General features: G+C 41.6%; 1 protein-coding gene across 6 annotated transcripts; it reads left to right on the top strand.

Moving 5' to 3' along the window:
- Positions 1-2,811: 2,811 nt before the first annotated feature.
- On the top strand, positions 2,812-16,653 carry tfap2a (transcription factor AP-2 alpha). 6 transcript variants are annotated; one of them, XM_036006880.1, is made up of 7 exons: positions 2,812-2,973; positions 7,351-7,770; positions 8,963-9,014; positions 10,594-10,819; positions 11,655-11,773; positions 13,433-13,574; positions 15,003-16,653. In XM_036006880.1, exons 1-7 carry the CDS (start codon positions 2,941-2,943, stop codon positions 15,289-15,291), a joined length of 1,281 nt encoding a protein of 426 aa, XP_035862773.1. In that variant the 5' UTR covers positions 2,812-2,940; the 3' UTR covers positions 15,292-16,653. The 6 variants fall into 6 exon arrangements, with proteins under 6 accessions (XP_035862773.1, XP_031157208.1, XP_031157207.1 ...); XM_031301348.2 differs by lacking the exon at positions 2,812-2,973 and adding an exon at positions 4,530-4,756 and having other exon boundaries at positions 10,600-10,819; XM_031301347.2 differs by lacking the exon at positions 2,812-2,973 and adding an exon at positions 4,531-4,756.
- The last annotated feature ends 665 nt before the right edge of the window (positions 16,654-17,318 follow it).

Here is a 17,318-nt window from a genome sequence, read left to right as displayed (position 1 = left end):
TTAGATTAAGTTGTGTTTTACAGTAAGACATACCCCAACATTCCCAAGATTTACCTGGACTTGATTTTTTTTTCATATAGATTTTGCTTTACATTCAGAGACAAATGTCTGCACGGAGGCAGGTCAAAACACACAATATCACATTTCCCTGCATTGGAATGTGTGTGTTTTCAATATAGGCTATCAGAGCCTTGTTGGGTGATGAAAATGGGCAGGTTTAGTCTTGGAAGTGTTAAAGTTGAATGAAAAAAGACAGGTGGATAAAGGTCAAAAAGAGGGCTTAACCAAACCCAATAAATATCGTAGATTTAAGTTTTGGTCAAGTAACAAACAAACCTGACATATGCCTGAATTTTGACCCGTGGCCATATTCTGTATTTCACTAATTTGCACATGTTCCTTTTGACCACCTGCTTTTTTTTTTTTTTTTTTTGATTGACATCGGTTTGGCAGTTTCACTTACTGAAATGCTCACTGCGCACACATACTCATTTGGTTTCAATTACCTGCAATATTGTCTTAAATCCACGGGCGGCGCGTCATCGCTCTTCTCCCGAAGCAAGGTGGCGCTAGAATACAATTTATCTTCCTTTGGGGCGCAGCGTTTCACACAATGGGCCTGAAACCTTCCCACTCAACAGACGCACATGTCATGATCTCACGGAGCTACATGGGGCTTTCTGTACCTTGAGTGCTGGTGACGGGACTGTCTTCAGCAGTCAGACCCGCCCAGCTGGAGCGAGTGGTGCAGATCGAGCGTGGACATCTTTTCTAACATCATTTTCCAACTTCTCCATAACTTTGGGGGTCGAAGGAAATGAGTCCCATCGCGGATCAATAATTCAAAAACAACGAGGAAAGGAGGAGAGACAATAAGAAGACAAGCTTCCCGGAATGTTTCACAACATTTTTTTTGTCAATGAGAAGGACGCGTAATTTACGCACGGAGATCTGTTAGTTTTATATGTTTTGAATTAGACATGGACCAGTATATACAGTACACACACACACACACACACACACACACACACACACACACACACACACACAATGAATACAGAAAAGAATACTACTAATAATAATACTAATACTACTACTACTACTATTAATAATAATAATAATAATAATAATAATAATAATAATAATAATAAATAACAATTCCCTGTAATTTCTCTAAACATGATAATTCCCTGTAATTTCTCTAAACATGAATAGCTGTACAAAGTGCCTGGGGTGCCTTTGTTAAACCCAGCTCGCAGTTTTAGGAAGCTGAACGTTGCCGGAGGCCCGGTGCGATGGTGGAAGTGGTTGAAACCAAGCCCTAGACAAACAGGCAGGGTATATTCAAAAGGGACCCCGCTCTTGTCTGAGAGAAACCCACTCTCTCTCAGACAGCTCTGCTTTAAAACGTACTCCTCCCTCAGTGCGCAGAGCCCCAAACAATATTTCTGACCCCCCCCCCCACACACACACACACACACACACACACACACACCTCCCTCTCTTTTGTCCAGTCCTGGTGCTGAGGTCTACATAGCTGCAGGTATTGTGTGTGCAGTTAAAATGTGTTCGCCTTTGAAGTCAAACATGAAGGCTTGTTTTAAATATTAACACCGCAAAAAAATCTATAGATCCTATGTGGAATTACGCAAGAGCAAAAAAATAAATAAATACAAATAAAAATACACACAAGGATTTATTGGAGGAAATGCAAAATGGAGTGCAAGTTTTCCCATACAAACTTTGTCCAATATTCTCAGTGCAAGCATTAAATATGTTGAATGTACAGTAAGCGTTTGATGTAGTGAGAGAACCATGCAGCTGTCTGCCAGCGACGTCCACCGCGTCCTGTTTGCTGTCTGCATGTGTGTAGGTATCCGTCAGAAACTTGAAAGAGGACAAAAAAAGGGTTTGGGACTAAAGCTTTGACCATTATCACTTAACTGTATGTGAGCGCACGTGTTGCTCTCCTCTGTGGATGTGTGTGTTGGTGTGTGTGCGCATGTAAGACAGAGAGAGACAGAGCTCATTCGCTATTGGCCCGAGGGGTCTACATAAGTATGTATTAGAAATAAACAATGGATAAATAAATAATGACCTGCACAATAGCAGGGTCGCTTTCTGTGTAGAAGCGATGATGTTGGCAGTTAACATTCAAGTTTTTAACTTGACACACTTTCATTTGCAGTGAGAATTCATGGACAAAACAATGATTTGATGTCAATTGAAGACGAACATATTACCCATATACATTTATATTTTGGTTTTGCTTCATGCTCAATTTTCTGGCAGTTTTAGCATATTCTCTTATAAGTCATTTCTATAAGGCTATTATTATTTATTTATTTTACCATCAATTAAGGGAGGGTAAAACCACATTACATTTTGTCTGCTTTTAATGTGCACAATAGACTTTTCTCACTTTTTACAAACGACATTAATTTTGAATGTAAATTCACCTGATGCAAAGAAATTGTCCCGCTATGAACTATGGATTTTATATGGTAAAAGCTTAAACTGACATGTTCCTGCAAGTATAAATAATGTTAGATTATTTTTTTTTTAAATATATTAATGGCAATGGCAGTGATTCTTACTGGTATCTCAGAGTTTCCTCAAATAAGTAAAATCAATATGTTTTTAAATTCGTTCGTTTTGATCATTATTGTTTAAAGCAAACTCATTGAATTGTCATTAGAGGCCACCGTAAGACAGTTTGGGCCTATCCAATAGGCTATTTCTCTTTTTCCCAGGGTGTTTCTCCTTTCTCGTCCACACCCGGAGCAGTGCGCATGCGTCACGCACCGTTTTTTTTATGGCCAGGTGAGGCGAAAAAAAGGTAAAAACAAAGTAAAGGTTTACTTTGGGAACGAAGGCTCAATGAGATAGACACGGAACCGGATCGACCCAAAAACCACCAAAGGCAGCAGAAAACAAAGAATGTCAATTATGGGCAGAATGGGAGAATGGCAGGTATGTGCTGCTTACTTTAAGACAAAGACACGGCTGTGAAAATCCATGAAAACTGTCAAAGTGTCGACTTGTTGTAGGATGAGGCTGCACAGGCACCGTGAAATCTTATGTAAAGAGAGGTAGTACAGTACTCTTGTGTAGTTTAGAGGCGTCATGAGATCATACATACATACATCATTTATTTTGGAACCTCTGTTTTGCTGTGATGTAGCCTTACATGTCAATTTGTCCACCTCGTCGGTTTGCTATATAAAATCCTAAGGATGTTGATCGCATGTTGTTGTAGGACAAACTATATTTTAAATACACTCTTATGTGTTTTATCATACATTTAAAAAAAAAATGGAAACAGACATGAGATGTGGTTTGGTCAAAAGTGCAGTGGTGACGAAACGCAGCCCATGTTCTAACATGTGTCGTTGCGTCTTTGAAGTCAGATCTAACTTCTCATATATAGGCTGTATATTTACATCTGTTCCAAATTGGGATAACATGTTTTAAACTCATAAGTTACAATGCATCCCATAATGGACTTTCTTTAGAGTTTCGTCTTGCCTGGGCTTCACTGAAACCCTTTTGTGAGGTGTGGAGGATTTTGGAGACGACCTGCTGAAACAAAACCCTTAAAACACGTTAAACCCGATCACCACCACAGACAACCAGGCCAGATCTCCAGAAAGACAGTCGCATGCATAGCTGTCATTGTCAGCCGTCGCTCCATCCTCATTAATAACAACTGCTTGCGAAAAGGTACTCCACCAAAAATGGTAATCCGTGTTTGAAACGAGAGGGGCCAACGCCTTTAAAGAGCTGGCGACCTGTCTGCTGACCCACGACCTGCTGAGGTGAAGGCTCGGCCGGCGACAGGACAGAGCCAGGCTCCCCTAGCCGCTCATTCAAATGAAACAAGGCCATGTTGTTGTGGTAATTATTAACATTCCCCCCAAAGCCAGGTAGCCAATGGACCTGTGGAGCCGCTTTGAATGGCTCACCTTTTTTTTTTTTTAACATAACATTGAAAGAAAAGCCTCTCAAGGTCTCCACTCTCAATGGGATTAAAATAACAGTTTCGGAGTTAAAAAATCCAGACTGGCAACAAAGTGTGTGACACGGTTGCATTTGCATAGGCATGCTGTTTTCACATCAAGTCCTAGAAAAGTAATCTTGTCTCAAAAAAAAAAAATATTTCACAGCAAAGACATTTCGCTTCTTTTTAATCATACAAATTTAGGCTTTGTCGAAAAGCATTTCTGAAGTCTAATGAAAGACGTGTACAATTAAATTAGAAACCTTCCCAGGTGCATGCAAGACTATACCCCCCAACCCCCCCTCCCTCAACAAACACACACACACACACACACACACACACACACACACACACACACACACACACACACACACACACACACACACCTCACTGAACAGTAGAAATATGAAGCATGTGTAGCGTCTTGCTGCTTTAGTTTTTACCTGTACGCTGTCCATTGGTGTTGTGTGAGCAGATGGGGGGAATCAAACGGCTGTTGATATGCTAATGAGGCCCTGTGCCAGTGTTATTACAGAGCTGCTCCAGCCCTTCACTTCCACCATTAGAGGGAGACCTCAGAGCGCAAGACAGACAGCAGCAGCCCACAGCTTCAATAAAAGTAGTTTTTCTGAGCGGGGAGCACAATTCACTGAGTGAAAACAAGGCTCAGGCGATACCTATACTCAATATCCACCTCAACAATCCATGAGAATGCTTTGGAAATTAACTGATAACATTAAATATGAAGATTGCGAGGTAAGGGGCTCCTCTTTGATTTTTTTTTTAATTTATTTTTTAAATTTAATTTAACTTTTTGAAATGTACTAAGATGATGTATTGTTTTGATCCAGCTATGCCATTCTTTTGACAGCTGTTAGTGAATACATTTAATTCAACTGCAGGATGAATAGATCCATGTCCATCTCTATTCATTTCATAGCTTCCTCTTTTTTTGTGTATTTGTGTAGAGTAAAATTAGAGGATGATAATAATAATAATAATAATCATTATAATAAAAATAACAATAACAATGATAATGACAGTGATAATTATAGTAAGAATTATAACAATATTAATATTGAGAAGAATAACAACAATAATATTAATGAGAACAATAATTTTGCATTATGGAAATAACAGCTGCTTTTTATATTTTAGTTGCACACCAGTGGATTTAAAAATCACAACAGTGTTTTTTTTTTTTTTTTTTTAAATATATATTAAAATATTTAATGGCACGTGTAAACTTTTAAAAGTAAAATAAACTTACCATGCATTTAATTGAAAATAAATATTTGGACTAAATTGCATTATGTAAGCGCTACCTGCTTTATTCACTGATGACATGGACATTTACCCTTCAGTTTTAATTTATCTACAATTTGAGCCGTTAGATTTTGCGTGAGTGCCTGTATGTGTGGAGTGCATACACTGAGTGCTTGTTGTTATGGGCATAGACAAAGTTTGGCAGTAATATCAGGGGACTTTTTCAGGAGTGGAGAAGCCAGTCGAACGTGTTTTCAATCGTGAGGATTGGACGGCCGGGGCCAGGGAAAAAAAAGCTGGGCAGCTCCGCGCTCATGTTGTGGTGATTGTTTTTATTTTACAGGCAATGTTTTCCCGCTGGTTTGGATGCGAAAAAAATCCGGTCACAGCCCGGTGTTTCGTAATTTTAAAATGTGCGATTAAGCAGGAAGGGGGAGTGGAGCTCTTTTAGCCGCGCGTAAAAGTTGGTTGGAGCGCCGCATCCGAGCGGCCCTGTCTTAGACTTTGGGAATTTATTGTTTCTCCGTCTTTCCGGGTCAAAGTTAAAAGTTAGCCGGTGTGACTTTGGGTTTGTAGTCGAAGAGGAACCGGTGGATTAATTCGGCGGAGAAAGAGGAGAGAAAGGAGACCCATGGAGGGCAGCTCGCAGTCGGAGTCTGAGGTGGAAAACAAAGGGACGAGTGGTAGAAATGAACCGCTCGGAATGCCCATAACGTCGTCTGCTGGATTTTCGCCCAAGTCAGAGGTGCACGTTGTTTCCTTCCATGGCTTATTCTTCCCCTGTCTGTGGTCCACCTCCCTTCATTCCTATATCTTTCTTTCACTTTTGCGCTTTGGCCCTGGGACCCTTTTAAAATGCCCCCCCCCTTCCCTTCCTCCCTCTCTCTCTGATTCGTCAGACGAGAGTGAATGTCCCTCTTTTTGTCTCTCTCTCTCTCTCCACTCCCTCCACAGTCTCTCACTCCCTCTTTCTCTCTCACTCCCTCTCTCTCTCTCCCCATCTCTGATTAGATATACTGATTCCTCCTTTCAATGGACGTCATTTAAGCGCAGACTCCTGCCTTGAGTTGCGTCCTCCGCTTCACGCCCGATTTCCGACCATTCTTTCCTTATTATTAAGTATTCCTGTAATATTAATAGTCATGAATGCGTTCTATTAGGAGTCCAAGAGGGAGACGAAGAAGCGGCTCTTTTGCTAATATGAGCTCAAGCGAGGGGACGGCAGCACTGTGATAGAAGCCAGGGGAGCAGGGAGAAAAGAGGCTTTACCAAGAGAAACTTTTCAACCCAAATCCGCCAGCACCGCCGAATATCTGCATTTTTAGACCCACATGAAGGGCAGCGGGGATCTAACCATTTATTTCTGATGGATTATCGTCCTGCTTCTGTGGCACATATCTGATCGCGGGGCCATCGTGATCTTTCAGGACAGAAGAGGCTTTTCGGGGGGCTACAATTTTTTTTGGTTTGCTTTTTGATTCCATTTGCTCCCAAACACTCGAAGTGTTTTTGAACTGATTATTCTTTTCTTGAGTGGCACCAAAAATCCTTTGAAATGTTAGTGCACAGTTTTTCCGCGATGGTAAGTTGCCTCACCGTGTCAGATACTTCGAATTTGTTTGCACACCCGATTTTGTTATAATAATAATTTTCTCTGAATAGTGTTTTATGAAGCTTGCATGCCTAAAGGACACCTTGTAGAAGTGCTGAAATAATGCGACGCTCGGTTGTTTATTTGAGTGCATTTCCACCTCCGGAATTTCGATGTTTTATTTGATTATTGACTTTTGAGCGTTTATTATCATGCTATTTTATTTCGAAACTTAAGTTATCAGTGTGTAACCTTGTTGTCTTTATTGTTTGAAATCGGTCAAGACAGATTATTCAGATTTAATACAGATTCCACACTTCAGATTCCTAATTCCTGTAATGCACTCAGGCCATATTTGATAATGCCCCAGCAGAAGCCCGCAGAGCATTCTGCAGTTAAAAGAAAGAGTGGAAATACGATCATTCATGGTTGTGTATTTCTAAAAAATGTATTTAGGCTGAAACACACTTTTCTTTCTGTCCTCCCCTGCCAGGACCGTCACGACGGCACCAGCAATGGGACAGCCAGGCTACCTCAGCTGGGCGGCGTGGGCCAGAGTCCCTACACGAGCGCTCCGCCGCTCTCCCACACACCCAACTCGGACTTCCAGCCCCCGTACTTCCCCCCGCCCTACCAGCCCATCTACCCGCAGTCTCAGGACCCTTACTCGCACGTCAACGACCCGTACTCCCTCAACTCCCTGCACGCCCAGCCGCAGCCGCAGCATCCGGGCTGGCCCGGGCAGAGGCAGAGTCAGGAGAGCGGCCTGCTGCACCAGCACCGCAGCCTGCCCCACCAGCTGTGTCGGGAGTACCGCCGGGAAGTGCTGCTACCGTCCGGCCACGGCATCGATACGGGACTGTCGGACTCTATCCCTATCCATGGAATACCTCACTCTTTAGACGACGTTCAGGTGAGGCAGCAGTTACCTGGCTCTCTCTTTTTGTGGGTTTAAAAAAAAAAAAAATGTGTGAAAGGGTAATATGTGTTATTATTAATGTTAGGCACAGTTGGTTCCCACTACCAGGCTATATTTTGAATTAGCATTATCATTAAAAAATAATAACGTAATTGTGTTTTTTATTTGAATTTAAGTATTATTATCATTTGTTCAAGCACCCTGCATTTAAAAAAAAAAAAAAACGTCCTTTTAATTTTAATATTATTAGGGTATTTATATAAGTTTTTGTTATTACTATTGTTTAATAAATGTTAGAAGGATGACACGCATTACATTATTTAGTAGCCTAGCCATGTTTTACTGCCTGAAAGAAAATAGCATTTTTACCCCAGTGTTGTCAAGATTATTTCGAATAAAACAGCACAGCTTTGTTATTTTCATTTATAAAATATATTTTTCAAAACATTAAATATACAAAAAGCTTGTTGCAAAATTCGATGTGGTTTTGTTCACTAGTATCACTTAAATCTGATTACATGAGTGATTGATTCAAAAGCAAAAACAGTGCGCCCGTGTTTCTACACGGATTCCTTCATGTCCTCTGACTTTATTTGATTTCTCCGTTTAAAAAACAGATGAAGCTCGCCGTTGTCTGCGAACAATAACACTGTAATGCACACTAACAGGAGAATTGAGTTTGGTGGATTATGCCTGGGTAATAGCTAAAGATGCATGATAAATGAGCTCTAAAATTGTCAGTAACCCTCATTCTTATTTAGAGCATTCTTCCCCAGTTTTTAATCAGAAACAAACACCAATAATCCTCTAATTAGTTCATAGGCCTTTAATAGGCTGCGCTGCCGTAATTACTATCCAATCTAGATTAGAAGTTTCCTTGTGAGTAGATCCAATATGAGGGCGGAATTAGGTCAGGATTATGGGGCGACACAGCTTCGTTATTTAAGTCTGAGTTTGTGATCTAACGTAATGCGCCTATCCGTACAACCCGCCGAAAAACACCCATGGACAATAATAACAGGTATGGGCCTCGAGAGCCTCCATGTTGGTTGATTGTGGCCGCTAATTGTGTCAGGCTTTGTTCGCGCACAGCATCCTGAGTTACATTCACTTACACAGAACGAGGGCTGATATTTTCTTGCCTTTGTGCTAACATTGGTTCTCTTTTTTGGCATTTCTTTCATAGTCTGTTGACGATCAAGGAATTCACATTCCCGACCAGACTGTAATTAAAAAAGGTAAGCAATTTCCTCCAAGATATCATGCATGCATGTTTCTGCAAGCTACACGCACACACACACACACACACACACACACACACACACACACACACACACACACACACACACACACACACACACACACACACACACACACACACACACACACACCGGTCACCATTCTGCTCGAGAGAACTCGATGCAATGCGGTAATGCCTGACTGATCCTAATACGCAGTAGCCTATTTTTCATTACATGGTTTCCAAGTGCATCAAACTGGCTGCACCTTTTTTCTCGCTGATGGAATTTACTGTCAGCGTTTCAGAGCAGCGTGGAGATGAGTAGAGCTGGTGGGCTTTGTAGGCCCGTGGTATTGATGGTCAAAGATACAGGCCTATAGACGATCCTGGCACTTCATCGGTGAAAGCCAATAGCTGCAATCACACTGCATGGTCACATTTAAAATGGAAGTTGGTAGCGCTGGATGGAGCACAGGCCTAGTGTGTGCAGGGGGTGATACTCTGTCATTTAGGGAGGGAATCAAAACTCGGCTTGGCAAAAAAAAAAGCCCTGACTGATTAGGCGAAGGTTGTTGGATTATAATATTAGGCTACTTATTTATTTGCTGTCAAAAATCAGGATGATTTGTAATGTTAATGATACAACACGAGGAGGCCCTTTTCATGGTCTGGTTCAAAAGCGTTTTGTCAGGTGAAATTAGAGCTCAGTAGATTATATATGGGGCGATTTTTCTTTCTTTTTCTGTTTTTTTCCCCCCATTCTCTCTATTTTGAGTCCGTCTATCTGCGCATCAACATGATAATTGGCTTCTTATATTAGTAATCTCAAGAGTTCGTTTGACTCCTATTGTCTCTATTAGGCTCCCCTGAGCCATTAATGTCACAAGTGATCTATCCAAAGGCGCACAGTCCCCTTTGTCTCCGGTTACTGCAAACCAAAACGGTGTAAAGCCCAGTAGTGCTGAGCCCCCCCCCCCCCCCCACCACCCCCCATCCCCGGTTTGAAATCACACACGGGCGATTTTGCAGGATACCGAGGATATGTCAAAATAGGTAGACTTTACCAAATCGCTCGGTTGGTGTGGTTGCTTTGTGCAGAGTCGATATATGGTGCAAAAATAGGCTGTATGAGCGCTCAGATACTGGAGAGTCTCCCTGTCTGCTGCTGAGATCTGAAACCGGTGGTTTTTAGATAAAGAACACAGTTATGGATATATTATGAATTTTGTACATGTGTAGTTGGGAATATTCCTAATAGTTCCGATGCTACTGATTCCACAATGCACACACAAACATTATTATTATTATTGCTAATATGATTACTGTTATTGCCATGCAGGCCTCTATTAGTCGCTTTTCACTGCATGTCCTTGTTGCTGAAAGTGGTGCTAAACTCTAAATCCAGGGCCTAACCCCCCCCCCCCCCCCCCCTTCTCATTTAGTTAAGGCTCTGCATTGCATGAAATTCACTGAGCACGGTCTCTCTCTCTGTCTCCCCCTCCCTCCTCCCTCCTTCTCTCCATCCCACCATCCCTCTCTTTCTCTCCCCCCCCCCCTCTCTCTCTCTCCATTGCTAGGTCCAGTATCTTTATCCAAGAACAACAACATCTCCTCCATCCCCGTAAATAAGGACGGTCTTTTCGGAGGGGTGGTAAACCCCAACGAGGTGTTCTGCTCTGTTCCGGGTCGCCTGTCCCTGCTCAGCTCCACATCAAAGTACAAGGTCACAGTGGCGGAGGTGCAGAGACGCCTCTCGCCGCCCGAGTGCCTGAACGCCTCTCTGCTGGGCGGGGTGCTGAGGAGGTGAGTTCCACTGAAAGGCTGCAAAAAGCTCCACTCTCTCTCTCTCTCTCTCTCTCTCTCTCTCTCTGTACCTGCGTCTGTGCGTGTCTGTGTGCGTGTGTATGAACTCGCTCACTTTACTCAGAGCCATTCTCTCTGTGAGTGTACATCTCTCTCTCTCTCTCTCTCTCTCTCTCTCTCTCTCTCTCTCTCTCTCTCTCTCTCTCTCTCTCCTCTGTACCAAGAATAATTAAAATCGACCAACCATGACACCTAGCTCCTGCATTTAAAGCAGGAGGGGTCTGTTAAATTCCATATTAACTTCCCTAGCGCACTGGATCTCTCTCTCTCTCTCTCTCTCTCTCTCTCTCTCTCTCTCTCTCTCTAAATTAATGTAGGCCTAGTCTGTTTCAAGCCCAGCTCTATAGGCCCAGTGAAGGCATTACACATGAAAACATTGGTCTCCAGTGAACTGTCTACTGAAGTGCTGTAGACACGCAGCCAGTAATAGTACTGCCTATTAAGTAGGGCTTTATTTATTCATTTTGTACAGTATTTGTCTGCTGGTGAAAAGGCTGGGCTCTTTCAGTATTATTTATAGCTTGTATGAGGGATGTAATGGAGGGTAAAGCCAGCCAAATTCCATTCACCTTTTAATTAGTGAAAAAGAGCTGAACCACATTTACTGGTTGACATAGGATGTAAATATCAGAGTATGCACCACAGGAGGTATCATCACAATCCCAAGTGATAGGACTTTTTTTTCTTCTTGTAAGTCTAAACCACAGTCTGTCCCTAAATTCACTCCATTATTACATATTTTATATATTTAAATGTCTCCTCTGTTCTGTCACAGGGCCAAGTCTAAGAACGGAGGAAGATCCTTAAGGGAGAAGCTGGATAAAATCGGCTTGAATCTACCTGCGGGCAGACGCAAGGCAGCCAACGTCACCTTGCTGACGTCACTAGTCGAAGGTAAGCCGGGTGCCGTAAATCACGTCCCCACTCTTGTTGCTCCCGCGATATCAAGTGCTTGCAAACTGGGATTTTTTTTCCTCTCTCTCTGTCTCTCTGTCTTTCTCTCTCTGTGTTGGAAATCAGCATATGCGCTCATCCGTGTAATGTGGACCGACTTTGCCTCGCAAGTAATAAAGCATGAAGGGTGTGTGTGTGTGTGTGTGTGTGTGTGTGTGTGTGTGTGTGTGTGTGTGTGTGTGTGTGTGGAGAGAGAGAGAGAATGGTGCTGGTAATTTTAGTGGCTTTGCAGCGTTGGCCTTCGCTTTCAGGCGCACACTTGCAGGTCCACGGCTGGCCTAGTTTATACACTGGATGAATTTGTGTTGAAGTCCAGTTAATTATTGAGTGCTGCTTGTTTATTGGGCACCGCTGAGCTGCTTCACCTCATGGATGAGAAGTCGATTGATTTATTAACCCTGCATTGTTTCAAACATTAATACAGCCATGGGTATGGCAGCGCAGGGCTGATTTTTAATGGCGACTTAATTCTTTCGTTAATAGCTTCCCATGCTTTGGATTTCAGTGAAGATTTTTGTTGCATGCAAATGGCATGGCGCTGACCTATTGGGAGCTATATGTTTTGGGTTTATTAAAGAATAAATTAGTCAATTATGGCGCGCTGAAAAGATGCCTTTTAGGCGACTGGATAAATCAATTTTTCTTGCAGAGTTGAACCTGATTATTCAGTGCAGTGGTATTTGGTGTGTGTGGGTTTCCAAAGGTGAAAGCCTGCGATGGTTCATTGGTCCCTGTTAATCATTATTGCGGAAGAGGGCCGAATGCAATGTTTAATGTGCTTCGTAGAAATGTGCTGCTGCTGTATTGTAATGAGCCTGGAGAAATGTATGATTCTGGGTAATAAGGGGGTGGTGGCACGTGGGGGGTGGATGGCAGAGAGAGTGGGAGAAGGCAGCCGGTTATTTAGTGAAGGGACACTGCGTTTGCTGAAGTGCTGTCATTGTTTATGATCCGCTCCATTTTATGGAAACGAGTTTACTGGACTTGAGCTTTGATGCTAATTGGCGCATGCGTTCTTCCGGACTGGAGGCTTATGGGCAGGAAGCCCTGCAGTAAAAACTCAACTGCTTCAGGAAATTAAAACCAAAGACTTGGGGGGAAAAATGTCAACCAACTTAAGAAGCGAGCTCAGACTCGGACGGAATGAAACCTGTAATTCTCATAGAAGTATAAGACAAAGTGAGATTTAGTTATAGCCCTTTAAAATTGCTTCCCCATGCCTCTGTGATCTGCAGGACTTTCAGTAATGTGCAGACATTGGTAATCAATGACATGGTGTTAAGCATGACGCTCCATCTATATTTCATATCCACTTATTGTTTGCCCTCCATATGCAACCGTTCTCACGGTATGAAGGAGACACGTGACGTGTGTTGGCAGCTCGCAGGGCTGTTTTATTATTATTATTATTATTTCTATGTTGTTTTCATCATTAGTGTTGTTGAGAAGGCACAGGTGCTACCCTGCTGTCTGGACGCTTTGTTCAGATCAGATTCATCATGTGTTAGTCCAAGCAGGGAGTGTGAACTGCTCTGAAATTGATGTAACCATATTTAATAAGCAAACACATTCAACCTCATTTTTTTTTTTCTTTCTCAGGAGAGGCGGTACATCTTGCCAGGGATTTTGGTTATGTATGCGAGACCGAGTTTCCAGCCAAGGCAGTAGCTGAATATGTAAACCGTCAGCATTCCGACCCAAACGAACAAGTCCAAAGAAAAAACATGCTATTGGCCACAAAGTAAGTGCTATTATCACATTTCACTGTGTCACACCAAATGCATCCCAGTCTGTGCCACTGTATGTGTGTGTGTGTGTGTGTATGTGTGTGTGTGTGTGTGTGTGCGTGCGCGGGCGTGTGTTTCTTGACAGGCGCACACACAGTATGAACATGCAACAAACAAATTAAACAAATTAAAAAAAAAGCACTATGTCAGATGTGTTTTAATGATAAATACGTTGTCGTCATTGCTCCATCTATTAGCCTAATATTAGGCTAATTAATACACTTTTTGTTTTAAAGCCACACACTTTTATATGTTACTGGACGTCTCTGCTAATTCTGGATTGTATTCACACTTCTTTTCTTATTATTTACGCTTGTGTTTATTTATATACGCTTATAATTCAACATTATATTATGCATTATAATTCAAATAGGTTTAGTGCAGTTAAATGCACTGCTGTTGGCATGTTGACTGGGCCTTCCCTCATCCACACGCGCAGCAGTATTTAGTTTGTCTTGTGATTTCAGTGACATTGACACATAACTGGTTCACATGCAGCGCTACCATTGGTGTTGGTTATTTTCACTATGCGTTAACTGGGTATTCCTGAAATGGCCTGCTTTTAATATTGATGACGGGCTGCTATAATCCAACAGATGTCCGCTATAACCGCTTATTACAGGCTTTTTGAGTGTTATTAAAATACCAACGCTATGCAATAGAGAGTTGAGCCCGCGTTAGCTCACCTTTTAATGACAGAATACAATTTTCTATACGGTCTAAAAAAATACAGGCTACATAAATTCATATAAACGAGATGTAAGTTACATAAAGATGAAGGTATCTTTTGAGGAAATAAAAGCACGATGTATTATTATTTTTAACTATATAGTTGTATGGGTTGGTGTTTACTGTCTGATAATCAGCGACTGAAGTTCAAAGTTTACCCTGCAAAAATGTTCGTTTTACATGGACAAGTCATTTGGACTCATATTTTCTCTTAAAATTTTTATTATTAAAAAAAGGAAGATATCCTGCTGATATCCACTGAGCTCAGAGATGAATTTCCACCTGTTTGTAGCTTCAGGACATTTTCCTTAGCCCAGTGTTAAATTCTGAAAACAAAGCAGAGTAAGAAACACAATTTCAGTCCACTGATAAATGTTTAAAAAAAAATGATTGAAAAGAGATCTCACCTTAATGGCTGCTCATTTAGAATTCACAACCCAGCACACCTGCGGGACTGAATGATTATAAAATGGCTATTTTTTTTAATTTTTTTTTGCAGTTTGATTTATTTTCCTCAGAACATTAAAAATACATGCAGGGATTTGCGATGTTTGTTGCTCGGTCATTAACACGCCGCTCTCTCTCTCTCTCTCTCTCTCTCTCTCTCTCTCTCTCTCTCTCTCTCTCTCTCTCTCTCTCTCTCTCTGTTTTAGGCAAGTCTGCAAAGAGTTCACAGACCTGCTGTCCCAGGACCGCTCGCCGCTTGGAAACTCACGGCCGCAGCCCATTCTAGAACCGGGAATCCAGAGCTGTTTGACCCACTTCAGTCTAATCTCGCACGGCTTCGGGACGCCGGCGCTGTGCGCGGCAGTCACAGCTCTGCAGAACTATCTGACCGAGGCTATCAAAGCCATGGACAAAATGTACCTCAACAACAACCCCAACAGTCACTCAGATAACGGCACTAAAGGCGGAGACAAAGACGAGAAGCACAGAAAGTGATGTTTCCATCCCACCTTCACCGAGGGGCCAAACCCCCCCCCAGGGCTCTTCTTCAACACCGGCCCACACCCCCTCCGCCTCGCCCCGGCCCCCACCCATCCAATATAAATATTATAAATACCTTATAAATACTATTGATAAAGTTAAACGTGCCACTTCATCATCTTGCGCCGTTTCACATGTTTTGTTTTTACATCCCACTTTGGATTCACGGGGAAAACGACGCAAGAATCTTCTTCTTCTCCTTCTTCTCCTTCTTCTTCTTCTTCTTCTTCTTCTTCTTCTTCTTGTTCTTCAACACCTGAACCATTTGAAATGTTATTTTAAAAAAAAAAAGAAAAAAAAAAAGAAAAGAAAAAAAGCTGCAGAGGAACAGCTCCAGGGCGAGGAAAAGGTGTATTGCCTCAGCCAGAGGACTTTTTATGTACTCCCCTTATTTTTTATGAGCTGCAACGAATGGACTGAAATCCAGCGACCCCTCTATATCTCAATTTTACGATTGTGACAAAAACGAAGCTAAAAGAGGATGCATTCTTATCAGTATTGTGAATAATAAACTTGAAAAACAAAGAGAAATGCCACCCAGCTCCATGTCATGACTTCAGTTGTAGACTCTCACTCTCTCTCCCAGCGACCAACTTGAACTTTTTGAATTCCGACACGATTCACGGTTATATAAGGGAATCAGTGTTCATGTATGTATATATTTATTTATGTGTAATTTAATGGGAATTGTAAATATGGTGCGTCTGTTGAAACTTCTTTTTTTATTTATCTGGTGCCTCCTGTTTTAGTGGGTTTGAATATTCGGTTAGTTCTTCATGTGATTTTATGGTTCTTAGAAAACAGAAGTTTGGGGTATTTTTTATTTTCTCTGGGATATTTCAATTCAGCCCTCTTGTAGCATGTTGAGGCGACATTGAAGCAAGTGAACAAATTGAATAGAAATAAACTTCCATTTCTCTCTATATAAAATATATCATCCTTATTCAGTTCAATTTCAGTTGAATTTGAGACAGAGCATAGGTGAGACCCTGAGAACTGTTTTCTTTTTGTGTTTCTATTTTCGTTTTTATACAAGCTTTTATGTGTTGTGCCAATCAGAATACGTTTCACCTCTTGTTCTCTCCTTGAAGCACCATAAAAGCAATAAATGGAGTATTGTCTTTTCTTTAAATGTTGGAAGACATTCAAAATACATTTTTTGGGACCACCTGATATCTTGTTATGTCCGATAATGTCCAAAATTGGAGGCGGTTTTAGCTGTATTGTATAGACATGTGCTGGCAATAGTTCCCATGCCTGTCAATGTATTATAGTCCTTTGTTGCCCAGAAAAAAAATAAATATTTGATACGCTTCATCTCGATTATTATTCATATCTTTTAATTTTTTATTCACTGCCTGATATGCCCGGGTGTTTTTCTTCTTTCTTTCAGTATTTTTATTTTTTTTAAATTTTTTTTTGGTCTTAGTATTTTCTTCCATTCTGAACGGCTACAGTAATTGAGTTTAAGTCTCCCTTGACGATTGCTCCTTGCAATAAGCAGCTGAACTCATTGTTTCCCTCAAGTATAATAAAAAAATCTTACTTTAAACTCCCTAGTTCAGAGCACAGGATCTTATGCAGGCCAAATGGCTCACAACAATGGATATATTCGCGTTTGAAGTGTGCAGCGCCCCCCCTCCAGCTAAAACGCTCTGAGATGTATACAGGCCTGGTGTGCAATGTTTGGTTGTTATAGGCTATATTTGGCTCTCCCCCCGTTCATTCTGTGCTGGAGCCTTATTCAAAGACATGCATCAAATATTTGTTATGTTGTTTGCCTCTCAGTGTAGACTAATCAATGAAGAATCAGCGCTCAGTATTTATTTTTTTTTAATCTATATTTCGTGCTATAACCATACTACTTTCATAACGAATCTCCTTTTCTAACTGGTATTTTGTCTCATGTCGGTGTGTTTGGCTGAGTGAGTCTATAAATGTGGCTGTATCACGCAGGCTGTAATGGCAAATCTGATGCTGCG

Source organism: Sander lucioperca, chromosome 1, assembly GCF_008315115.2.
Source record: "Sander lucioperca isolate FBNREF2018 chromosome 1, SLUC_FBN_1.2, whole genome shotgun sequence".
Lineage (NCBI taxonomy): Eukaryota > Metazoa > Chordata > Actinopteri > Perciformes > Percidae > Sander > Sander lucioperca.
Note: the sequence above shows the minus strand (reverse complement) of the source record. Positions and strands in the feature narration are given on the sequence as shown.

Bases quoted from the DNA above. Each gene is read 5' to 3' on its own strand.
- tfap2a (XM_031301345.2), top strand. From the start codon at position 5,898: ATGGAGGGCAGCTCGCAGTCGGAGTCTGAGGTGGAAAACAAAGGGACG. The intron at 11,774-13,432 runs GTAAGCCGGGTG...TTTCTTTCTCAG, and splicing joins GCTGACGTCACTAGTCGAAG to GAGAGGCGGTACATCTTGCC. The intron at 13,575-15,002 runs GTAAGTGCTATT...TCTCTGTTTTAG, and splicing joins AACATGCTATTGGCCACAAA to GCAAGTCTGCAAAGAGTTCA.